The 12,317-nt window shown below is 46.7% G+C and overlaps 3 protein-coding genes across 3 annotated transcripts; 1 reads left to right on the top strand and 2 right to left on the bottom strand.

The window, feature by feature from the left end:
• Positions 1-237: 237 nt before the first annotated feature.
• LACBIDRAFT_332883 (uncharacterized protein) lies at positions 238-1,393 on the top strand (the record flags this gene model as incomplete). Its single annotated transcript, XM_001887462.1, has 3 exons — positions 238-379; positions 614-939; positions 1,346-1,393. The coding sequence occupies 3 exons, from the start codon at positions 238-240 to the stop codon at positions 1,391-1,393; spliced, it is 516 nt and encodes a 171-aa protein (XP_001887497.1).
• Positions 1,394-6,320: 4,927 nt separating this feature from the next.
• Positions 6,321-6,526, bottom strand: LACBIDRAFT_310347 (uncharacterized protein; the record flags this gene model as incomplete). The annotated part of the gene is made up of 2 exons (XM_001887421.1): positions 6,321-6,441; positions 6,498-6,526. 2 exons carry the CDS (start codon positions 6,524-6,526, stop codon positions 6,321-6,323), a joined length of 150 nt encoding a protein of 49 aa, XP_001887456.1.
• Positions 6,527-7,945: 1,419 nt separating this feature from the next.
• On the bottom strand, positions 7,946-10,852 carry LACBIDRAFT_332882 (uncharacterized protein; the record flags this gene model as incomplete). The annotated part of the gene is given in 10 exon segments (XM_001887420.1): positions 7,946-7,966; positions 7,986-8,091; positions 8,160-8,166; positions 8,392-8,433; positions 8,590-8,752; positions 8,802-8,861; positions 8,919-8,978; positions 9,032-9,109; positions 9,201-9,389; positions 9,845-10,852. 10 exon segments carry the CDS (start codon positions 10,850-10,852, stop codon positions 7,946-7,948), a joined length of 1,734 nt encoding a protein of 577 aa, XP_001887455.1.
• Positions 10,853-12,317: the final 1,465 nt, after the last annotated feature.

Raw genomic sequence — 12,317 nt, 5'->3', positions numbered from 1 at the left:
ATTATGCAGTGCTCAAACCAACTGAGCCACAAAGGCATTATTATATGGTAAAGTAAAGGTATGTATATACCGGCTTTTGTCACGTGGTCTCTCAAACGTGACACGACGCGTTGCCAATGCCACGTCGTTTCTTCCTTCCACCATCACCATCACCATCCACCCCACCGTCTCAAGCCACGACCGCCCACGACATCGACGACGACGACGACCACGCTGACGACGACGACCACGCTGACAATGCACGACAACACGCAACGTCGTCAACAACGACCCCGCCATTACAAGAGCCACACCACGTGGCAACGCCATGTCACACGGATGGGAGGCGACGACGACAACGCGGAATGTCAATGGATGTTCCGCCTCGACTGCAGCCCAGGTAAGTGGACTGGGTAACCCCTCCCAGTCCACCTTTTGACAAGAACAAACCAGGTGCGACGTCGCGGTCAGCGACGTGGCAACCAAACGACCAACGGACACGACAACCGACGAGCCCGCCCACCCACAAACGACGCACACCGCCCCACATGACCCCCACTGCCCACGAGCGCCCAAAAAAAGAAACGAGCGCCCAGACACGACACCGAATGCCCACGACATGACAACCAACAAGCCCGCCCACCCATGAACGCCCACGAGACAACCGCACGCGAACGAAAACAAATGCCCAGCAGACGAAGACGACGACACGACCCCACCACACACGAACGCCCGCCCACGACAACGACTGCCCATGAGCACCCACGACATGACAACGAACGCCCATGCATGACAACAAAGACCCACGAGCGCAACGCAAACGCCAACGCAAAGACGAACGAAACGGCAACCCACCCCCACGGACGCCAATACAGCCCACCACCCACGACCGACGACGACGCGCGCCCATGCACGGAGGATTCCGCTCGCGTCAACGGAAATGGGCAACAACGAGCCCAGGTGAGCTCCCCCCCCCTCCATCATTCCTCACCACCACCCTTCCATCATCCCCCCTCCCTCCCTTGTTGCTCCCCCTCCCATTTCTCCCCCTCCCTCCATTGCTCCCCCTCCCATTGCTCCCCCCTCCATCCATCCCCACCTCACCCTTCACCACTCCCTCCCTTCACCACTCCCTCCCTTCACCACTCCCTCCCTTCACCACTCCCTCCCTTCACCACTCCCTCTCTCCTCCATCACTCCTTCCCCCTCCCTCCCCCCTCACTCTCTACTACATCCTCCCCCCTCCATCACTTCCCCCTGTCTTCCCCCCTCCCTTAAATTTTGAGAATAGTAAAAATAAATTGTGTAGTCTATTTATTTAATACATTTCAATTTTTCCTGCTCAACTTAGAATTATTTCATAAAGTCATTCCATGTGGATTCCATGTGGAATCCATATGGATTCCACCCTTAAAATGGTACAGAACATATAGAATAGAGTATGGATTCCATCTGAAAAAAGTATGGAATCCATGTGGAAAAGTATGGAATCCATGTGGGGGAAGTATGGAATCCATCAGCCATTCCATGGAATCCATCCCCCAAAGTCATGGAATCCATCCCCCATTCCATGGAATCCATCCCCCAAAGTCATGGAATCCATCCCCCACTCCATGGAATCCATCTGGAATTTGTGCAGTCCACCCCCCATTCCATCCATTCCATATGGAATAACCCGGGGAGGGTAAAGTACTGACACAATGACATGTCAACGACACACCAGGATGACGACATGACACACCAGCATGACAACACGACATGCCAGGACAACGACATGCCAGGATGATGACACGACATGATGACACATCCACATGAACCCACCCCCACCACACGTGAAAAATAGTGAGCGTGGATGAAGCCAATGAAGGCCCTGGGTGTGGCATTGACCCTGTGCTTGAAACCCTGGCAGAATGCGATGAGGATTAGTGTTTTTTTGGTCCCTATTGAATATATCTTATTATTTACAGTTGTTTATTTCTAAACTATGACATCCAAGGTCTGGTCCTCCAATCCATCAATTTCTCCCCCCCGATGGAGGCAGAAAGTGTTCAAGAACAAGCATTAATATGTCAACATATATCTGATATATTTTATTTAACTTTTATAGTGAAGGAACAAGTGGGAGATTTGAAAAACCATCAGAGCTCCAAAATGGGTGATTGTGTGATATTGTTTGCTTCTAAGGCCATGACATACAAGATGAATCCATCAATTTCCCCCACTCCATGGAATCCATCTGGAATTTGTGCAGTCCACCCCCCATTCCATCCATTCCATATGGAATAACCCAGGGAGGGTAAAGTACTGCTAATTTCAACTAAATACAGTAAAATGAGAAACCAGAATGACTTGCATAGACCCACCTGGGTGCAGGCACTCCCTGAGTAATAGGGAAAACTGCATTATCCCAAGGAATAAGGCATAGGGCTACAGCCAAGGGTGACCCTTTCAACAGATGCTTGGGGCACCAGCTCCAACCATGGTGGTGAAGCAGGATGAGGAACCATTGAGTTATCTGAAGATTGCAACTGGCCTCTGAAGTATTGAGCTAGATCCCTTAAGAGACCAGTGTTATGCCACATGCCCTTTCAGAATAGGTGAAATGGGGTTTGGAGGGGTAGGGGTTGGGTGGAGGGATACCCAACAGACTCCAGATTGTCATGGGGGTGAAGTTATTCATGTCATAGATGAGAAGGTGGGGGAAGATGGGTCCTTGAAATGTGAGGGGGTTGTTAAAGGGGAAAACATGGATATTTTAAAGTTAAATTACAACCCTCAATGCAACCCTACATCAGAGCATAAATGATGGCAGCACAAACCTCAAGGCTGCTGTTTAGCCAAAAAGAGTTGAAAGAGTCATAAACATAAGCCTGGCCAGGAATGGGTGAATTCTTGATTTCCATCCTGGTCTCATGTCCAGGCCCAGCTTGGACTGTAGTTTCAATGCCAAACCAGTGCTGAGTGTATGGGGCTGGGTTCAAATCAAAAGTTACTGACCAACTTTTTTTTTTCTATGGGCTCATCAGCAGGCACCATCAACTATGGTCTGTTTGTATGAATGGGGGGCTCAGTGTTAGTGGGGTAAGTAACTAATACTTGCACTCCCTCCCCCTCCCTCCCCCACTCCCCTATATCACTGCACTGTACTCCCTCTGCTCCCTCTGCCTCCATCACCCCCACCACTTCCTCTATCACTCCCACCCCTCCACAAATACTCATAGAGTACACTATGGATTAAGGCTACTCCACATGGTCAATTGTCCTATGTACCATAGAGCTACCCCAATGGGGCCAATGATATGTATACATTATTGGGCCCAATGGATTTGTTGATGCTAAGATGGCATGATGTGGCCCAGCAGTAAGTATTTTAATGGCACAGATTGGGTCAAATTCAATATATGGGTTTGTTCAGCTGAGAGCCATTAAAGACTTGGCAGCTGTTACTGCAGAAATATCTCTGTGAATATTTCTTTTCCTCTCATAGCATATGTGCATTCAATGCATGTCAAAATGAGGGATTTCAGCATGTGTTGGTGCCAAAATATCTCCAGGAATATTGTGTTGGCTCCCAGGAACCATGGGAACTGCATATATAATAAAGTCAAGAACTTTGGCAGCTGTTAGTGCCAAAATACCTTTGTGAATATTGTTTTTGCCTCTCAGCAAATATGTGCACTCAATGCATGTCAAAATCAAAGGCAAAGATTTCAACTTCTGTTAGTGCCCAAATTTGTTTTTGACCTCCTGGGAACATTGTTTGACTTTCCTGTAACATTTTCTGACCATACAGAACTATTGTTTTACCATCTGGACATATTGTTTTATCTCCTGGTACCCACTATTATCACTGTTTGATGTCCTTGTTCACAATCTAGTATAAAACAAAGTGTTGAACATAGAATACTGGTGTACTTTACCCTCCCCCACAGATTCCATCTGAACTCCACATGGACTCTATCTGAAAAAGAAGTTATGCCACAATTTCTTTTAAAATCCATCTGGAGTCCACATAAACTCCACCTGGAATCCAAGTGGCCTCCAGATGGATTTCACCCCTCAGGACTGGGACAGAGTTAAGCAGAAATTTTGCTGAATTATATATCATGTCTTAGCAGAGGCCATGAGGGGGGAGACAGAGTTGGGGACTCACATTGGTTTGGGCCCATCTTGTCTTTTTGTTCATGGGAGGTCATCTTCATATGTGGGTGCCTGTTTTCCTCTGTAGGCAGTGGTCATGGTATGTGGTCAAGAATGTGTCTGTGTAAACAGGGACACTTGGACATGGACAAAATTCAGGTTGAATCAGTACTTTCATTATACAAAGTCTGGGTTGAATCAGCACTTGAATGCATCAAAATCTGGGTGGAATGAGCATTTTTATTACCCAAAGTCTGGGTTGAATCAGCACTCCCATTATATAAAGTCTAGGTTAGCTCAAAGCTCTCAATGTCATAAAAGTAAAAGCTAAAGGTTGAAACAGGCTTTTGAAATGGCTGTCCACAAAAATTTAACAAAAGTTGCTTGCAACTTGTAATATGGAGCTATTAATGCAAGATGCCAGTGTAAGTTCATGGAAGACACCCTGAGACAAACAGAAGGATTTGAGGGTGCCACCTGCAGCCATGATGGAATTTTATAAACTCAAAGAGGAAAATTTCCTTATAGGGTAAGCCATAGTAAGATTCTTTTCCTCCACCAGACCCATTCTACTATATAAGGAGATAAGCTGACAAATAATCTCCTTATATGGTTACCTCCTTGGCTCTGTCTCACTCTGCATCACCTTCAAATGTGAGAAACAGCTATTGAACTTTCTGCTAATAAAACTGACTCATTTGTGTTGCTGAGCAAGTCAATAAAAGGGTGGCATGGAAAATGTCACTGTTACTTGCTCCAACAAATCCCTGTTCCTGCTCTGCCTAATAGCACACCCTGCTGTACAAGGCAACAGTGTTACATTTATAGTTGATTGATGAAGCAGGAAAGGGTCAGGGTTAATCAATGGAATCCATGAAATTAATGTTTCTGGAACAAGTATGGAATCCATCAGCCAATCCATGGAATCCATCTGGAATTCCTGGAATCCACCCCCTTCCATGCATGCCATCTGGATTAAGCTGGGGAGGGTAAAGTACATGTTGGTCTTGTCATATGTTGTGATTGCATGATTTTCATGAGAATGACAGTTCCCTTTTGAATTCTTAGCCTGTGACATGACTGTATTTGGAATTTGACAGAGTCTTGTTGCCATCTCTAGCTGAAGTTTGTCAATGGTGGGCTTTGGAGGCAGATCCAACCCGAGCTGACTCTGTAATAAAAAGGTTGAGTCAAATTGGTGCAATGTTTGTCAGGTTTTTTTCCTTGCATATTTGCTGCTGTCAAGCTGACATTTGGTGCTAGCCCAAAATGAAGAAGCAAGAAGATCTTGTGATGGATCCAGGGGTTACCACCAGATGTCTCCTTTCTGCAGGAATTTATTTTCTAAATCTGAGGATGAACTCAAGGATGTTATGGTTTCATATAAGTTCATGGCAATGAGGTTTGGTGGCAGCATACAAAAGACCACTCTGGATATATCAAAGGCAAACTTCAACAAACATGGTTTTGAGGGCCTCATGTACTGCAATGGGGATGCTCACTCAATGGCATTTTTACCAGGATACAGAGAACCCCCAAGGCCTTGTGAACATATGTAGGAGAGTACAAAGCATCCAAATCTCAGTCACTATTGCAAGGGAAATGGAACAAACAAATGAACAGGGTTGGTAATGATATATTGATTCCATGATTGAGTGATGATATACTAGGGCCAAACACCTTATTTGTCAGATGTGCAAAATTAACATGCAGAATCACAATGCAGTTACAAATACTAGACTTGAAGTATCAACAAAGGTTACATAAAAGGATCATTATGATAAGCATAAACCAATCAGTATAGCATGCCAGAAAGCAGATTGGAAGGAGCACAAGTCCAGTGCTTGCATGAAAGCCCCCATTTTTCTAGAAGCTGGACAAAATGATGAAGATATACAGTACACTGAGAGGGTAAAGTAAGCACCTTTATACTGTCTTTCTGGTCTTCCAGCTCCCCTTTCAAAGCACAGTGGAACTTCACATCCTCATGAAATTTGGTCTTGATATCTGAAAAGTGGTTCCAATCACCCAATGGGCCAGCTTGCTGTGTTGTTCTATGGGAAGTTTTCACAAAAAGGAGGCACTTGTTCATCATTGATATCATTGCAGAATGATATTGGTCATTCAAGCATTCCTCAAGGAGTTTGCAACCAAACCAAATTATATAGCAATATGGCAAATTGTCCATCCTTTTCACTCCTTCAACAATAGTGCCTCAAACTTCCAATACCTTGAATCTGTATATGCCAAGTATGTCCTTGCCATTGCTCAAGAAGCAGAACTGTAGTGTCCACTCTTTTTTTTAACATTGAATCTACAAACCTGTGTCATACATTGAGCACATTAGCTAGAAGACAGAAAACCAATATAGAACTTACAGTATTTCATTGTGGCAAAGCCCCTTCATGTCAAGTCAATAAAGCTCGCATTGCTCCTTTGTGAAGGAATTTGAGCTGATATCGTAATGAACAAACAAATGAACAGGTTTGGTAACACTATATTATTAGCTACTTTGATTTCTAGGTCAAATCTACTTGGGCTCACATGATCTTCAAGAAGGCTGGGGGTCCAGTGTTCACTTATGTATTCTCACTCAAAAAAAGCATAACATTCACACTCCAACAGAAGAGCAGCTGGAGAAGGTCTGGGATTCAGGAGAGTACAAGGGGAAAGTGACTGCTGGTAATATACAGGCAGATTTGATTGTGGTGTAGAAGTGAGTTTTTATCTCATTTCTATTCTCCTGGTATTGATTCTTTATAGGTTCTTCACCTCTGGATGATGAAATGTGTTGGGTTTGACAAGTCCCTTCAACGCTGAATCAACAAAGAACTCAAAACCTGGGATTCCTCAGAGGCTGGTTGCAAAACCAACAAGAAAAAGGTAGTTCATGGAGTTAAAAAAAGAAAGCATGGTAAACATGAGAGTGATGAGGGGGAGGGTAGTAAAGGCAAGGATGAGGAGGAGGAAGCTGACTTGAAGTTGGAGGACAAAGATGGATGGGAAAATGACTAGAAGGGATTCACAGGTAACTGAATTGCAATACTGGAGCAGGGGAACACAATCTAGAAATGGCCATCTGTTGATCATATTTTATGGACTTAAGACAATAATTGTTAATGGGAGATGCTTTACCATGATTTATGTCAGTTTGGCACAATCTAGACTCCATTGTAACTCATCCGACTGGTTGACACATCAACATCACATATTCCTTTCACAGCAAGCTGGCCCATTGGGTGATTGGAACCACTTTTCAGATATCAAGACCAAATTTCATGAGGATGTGAAGTTCCACTGTGCTTTGAAAGGGGAGCTGGTGGGCGCTTCGTCAGTCTTGTGGGTGCTGGTGGTCATTTGGCAGTCATTATGACTGTTCTTGTGGTTGTTTTTGTTGCTGGGCAGTGGCACTCATCTGTTGGGAGGTTGTTTGTGGTGGTGGGGGTTACGCCACGACTTGTTGTTGTTGAGGGTTGACATGGGCATGTGCTTGTCAGGTTGTGAGGCGGTCGTATTTGTTTCTTGCATGGTTGTCATTGTTCTTGGGCCACCAGGATTGTTTGTGGTGGTGGTCATGTGATGTGGTGGCCCAAGGCCAGCACAGTGTAAAGGCCAGCACAGCAGAAAGGCTAGCACAGCATAACAGCCAGGGCAGCAGCAAAGCACCAGAGGCTAAGGGGAGGGGTCTGGGGTCTCCCCAGCCATTGCAGCCAGCACTGCATTGACAAACCATTTTATTTGATACTACAGACAGAGGCAGTGAAGTACATTGTAATAGGTACTTGACAGGAAACATAGTGGCATGGGAAGATTTCAAACTCTGACCTTAGGTGTACAGGTTCAATGTCTGCAAGTTGATAGAGTACTATGGAATCATTATCAGTGAGGAGGTCGGTCTCAGTCCAGAGCACCTCATCAACCAAGCCAGGAGATATACCAGCAACAGAGAGCTCAGCCTCTGATGCAACCTGCCTGTTATTGAAATCCAGTCTTCTGGAGTTGTACTGATACTTTGGAAATTGCTGTGATCATCATCTTACAGGTGTGCTGAATGCCAATGTCACACAAAGTGGTACTCAATTCCTGTAAAACCTGGTACATGATCAGGGTTGAAAAAAAGGCCACCAGCCTCTGGAATCTCTGGTGCCATTGAGTGAGCATCCATATTGCAGTACATGAAGTTGTCAAAACCATGTTTGTCAAAGTTCACCTTTGACATATTTGGAGTGGTCTCTTGTGTGCTGCCACCAAACCTCATCGCCATGAACTTACATGAAACCATGATGTCCTTGAGTTCATCCTCAAGCTTGAGATCTAAAAAATGAATTCCAGCAGCGAGGAGATGTCTTCTTCATCTCCTCAACTTCATATATAGAGTTTGCTTGGGTTGTGTCTGCCTCCAAGGCCCATTGTTGACAAACTTCAGCTGGAGATGGCAACAAGACACTGTCAAATTCCAAACACGGTCACATTGCAGGTCGAGGATTGAGTTGAGAAGGGAAATATCATCCCACAATTCTTCCTTGACAGCAACAGCAAAATGTGGTTCAAGATGTTGACCTTCAAAGGCATGGTCAATATCTTCCATGGGGCTGTCATCAGCACCACATGCAAGTGGCTCAACACAACCAATCTGAGAATAATTGTAACCATCTGTCAAAACTTGAAGATGAGTTGCTTACCAGGAAGTCGTTGACGTCGATATCTTCATCAGCCCCATATGGCTCTTTGACAGGACCTATCTGAACAGAGTTCTGATGGTCTAGACTCTATAATGTCAGAGCTTCAGGATAACTTACTGGGAAGTCGTTGATGTCGATATCATCATCAGCCTCATATGGGTCCTCAACAGAACCAATCTGAAAGAGTTGTTATTGTCTAGACATAACCTCAGAGCTAAATGATAACATACCAGGAAGTCATTGATGTCAATATCATTGTCATCGAGTGCAGGAGCTGACCCCCATGGACCTGATATCAAATTGGTTTCCTGCTTTTACCATGAATCAACTATGCATGTGGCAGTTCTATATGTACCACTGGTCCACCAGTGGACAAAGCTGACTTATCATCAGATTCACCCTACATCCAAGTTGGTTTGTCAACTTCTCTAACAATAAGATGCTGAGAGGGTAAGCAAGCACCTTGATAATGTATTTCTGGTCTTCTGGCTCCCCTTTTAAAGCACAGTGGGCCTTCACATCCTGATGGAATTTGGCCTTGACGGTATCTGAATGGTGGCCTTTCCGGTCCTCAAGTTCCTCCTTAGGCTGCAGTAGGTTATTCAAAAGCACAAAGCATAGAGCCATATCAACAATGAATTTTTTTGATATTGAAGGTTTTCTCGTCTTCACTTTTGACCTAGTAGTATTACAACTCTAAAATCTGGCATGCTTGGATTTCTCTGCCCTGCCCGTTGGAAAGGGCGGAAGGGCTTCCCCAGCGTGTAGCTGACTGGGTAAGTGGTGGTATTGCGGTCAGTAGCTACTACATGTGATGTGTGTATGTACGTGCACGTGACCGCGCTCTGGAGCAGGGAATCCCTATTCCATCTGCCCCCTTCCCATAAGGCGACATCCCCGTCGCCAGCTGCTAAAAAAGAAGAAAAAATCTAAGAGGACTAGAAAAATATAGAGTAGAAATCCAGAATCAAACAAAGCAATAAAAGAAAAAGATGTGATGGACACAGTAGGAACATAAACTTAAAGAAAGATCAGCAACGAACCCAACCAAGTGCCTTCAAAGCTTGACTCAAATCTAAGAGGCGTGGATCGGATTCCCAATTGAGGGCCATAGGAATCTTCAATGGGGTTGGTGACAATGGTGGTGTGGTGGGGTTTGAGACTGAAAAGAGGCGTTGATGAGGAGTAGTTTGTGAGACAGGGAAGAATGGTGGGGCTCGACGTGGCCAAAATGGTGGTTGGGACCGGAAAACCTCACATTTTTCCAAAGGCAATTGGGAACGGCGGTTCCGATGGGCTAACGAGCTGAAGGGGTTGGGGTTGGTGGTGCGGAGGGCAGAAAGGTCACGGCGAGGTTGGTTTTTAGGGAATATGGGGACAATAGGTATGGAGGCGGCGTCATCAGACCAATCGAAGGCTGGGGGATCCAAGGTAGGAGCAGTGGTGGCAGCAGGGGGCAGATCCATAAGCTGGGCTTGAGCTTCGGCATTGACAAGAAGAGGTGGAGTGGTCTGGGATGAGGAAGTGTGATGTGAGGGGGAAACCTGAATAGCAGCATCAAGAGAAGGTGGGCGAGCCTCAACGGAATCAACCTGAACCATAGCATCGAGCTTGTTGGCAGTGCAGGTGTGTCCCTCGGGAAGTCCTACATCGCAAGAGAAGCAATCTGTTTTTGTGTCAAAACACCAGAAGCCGTGGCCTGCTGCCTCCCATTCCTTCCTCTCATTCAGTATCCCCATTATCTGTCCTTCATCTGCACCATCACGAAATGCTTGCTTCACATCCTTGTCCTTGAAAAGCTCTGTTCCCCTTCGAAATCCATCCCTCGACCCTTCCCGAAAGGCGTGCGCCCAAATGAGGCCTAATGGCGAGTCTGGCGATGACGTGGCAAGAGCGATGAGCTTCGCCAGGCTCTCTTCCAATACTGGTGGTGGTGGCGATGATGCTGCTGCTGGTTTTGATGCGGATGCGGATGCGGGCGCTGGCGGCGTTACTGCGGGTGGTACCTGACTGACAGGGTTCTTCTTCGAAGCAGTCTTCTTTTCCGGCATGGTGACGTAGGGCGGAAGGTGGTGATGTCACAAGGCACGACGTAGACGGTATAGATGTGGAGATGAAGATGGTGAGACAGTAAGACATATGGCGTAGGACGGGGGACAATACAGGACACAATGATGTTGATGAGGTGGCAGTAGAGACACCCAGAATGAGACTAGAGCACAGAAATGAAGCAGAGAGCAAGAGCTAATGTGTTAAAGCACGAAACACACTCTCATCACTAAGTGGAAAGGGCGGAAGGGCTTCCCCAGCATGTAGCTGACTGGGTAAGTGGTGGTATTGTGGTCAGTAGCTACTACATGTGATGTAACCCTATATCAGAGCATAAATGATGGCAGCACAAACCTCAAGGCTGCTGTTTAGCCAAAAAGAGTTGAAAGAGTCATAAACATAAGCCTGGCCAGGAATGGGTGAATTCTTGATTTCCATCCTGGTCTCATGTCCAGGCCCAGCTTGGACTGTAGTTTCAATGCCAAACCAGTGCTGAGTGTATGGGGCTGGGTTCAAATCAAAAGTTACTGACCAACTTTTTTTTTTCTATGGGCTCATCAGCAGGCACCATCAACTATGGTCTGTTGATACGCGTTGCACGGGGATGACCGTGAAAGTGCGAAACACGCGAAAGTCCCAGCAACAATATTTCCACTACACCATACGGCCGTTAAAATTCTACAAACAATCTCTGTTTTGCTGTCAACCACAACCACAACCATAACCACAACCACCACCACCGTCGCCGCGACCAGCGCGGTCACCTCGAATCACGCCCACACCAGCGGACAACGACGACGACGACGACGATGGACGACGACACAACGACACAACGACGACGACGGACGACGACACGTCAACGCACGACGAGGACGACGACACGTCAACGCACGACGACGACGGACGATGACGACGGACAACAACGACGCGTCACGTCAACACACGACGACCACGCACGACACGTCAGCGACGACGAGGACGACACGTCAACGGACGAGGACGACGGACGACGACGACGACACATCAACGGACGACGACGACGACGACGACGACGACGACGGACGAGGACGACGACACGACACGTCGACCGACGACACGTCAGCGACGACGAGACGGCCGCACGTCAACGGACGACGACGAGGACGACGGCGACATGTCAACGGACGACGACGAGCCCCCTCCCTTTTCCCTCCCCCCTTCCTATTCCCTCCTCCTTCCTATTCCCTCCCCTTTCCTTTTCCCTCCCCCTTCCTTTGTCCTCCCCCTTCCTTTGTCCTCCCCCTTCCCTGTCCCTCCCCTCCCTCTTCCCTTTCCCTTCCCTTTTCCCTCCCCCTTCCCTTTTCCATCCCCCTTCCCTTGTCAATCCCCTATTTCTTGTGCCCCCCTCTTCCTTTTCCCTTCCCCCCTTCCTTTACCCTTTACCCTTCCCCCCTTCCTTTTCCCTTTTCCCTTCCCCCCTCCTTCCCT

This window comes from Laccaria bicolor, genomic scaffold (genome assembly GCF_000143565.1).
Source record: "Laccaria bicolor S238N-H82 LACBIscaffold_45 genomic scaffold, whole genome shotgun sequence".
Classification (NCBI taxonomy): Eukaryota; Fungi; Basidiomycota; class Agaricomycetes; order Agaricales; family Hydnangiaceae; genus Laccaria; species Laccaria bicolor.
The sequence above is the reverse complement of the archived record's forward strand: the minus strand, read 5'-3'. Positions and strand labels throughout refer to the sequence as shown.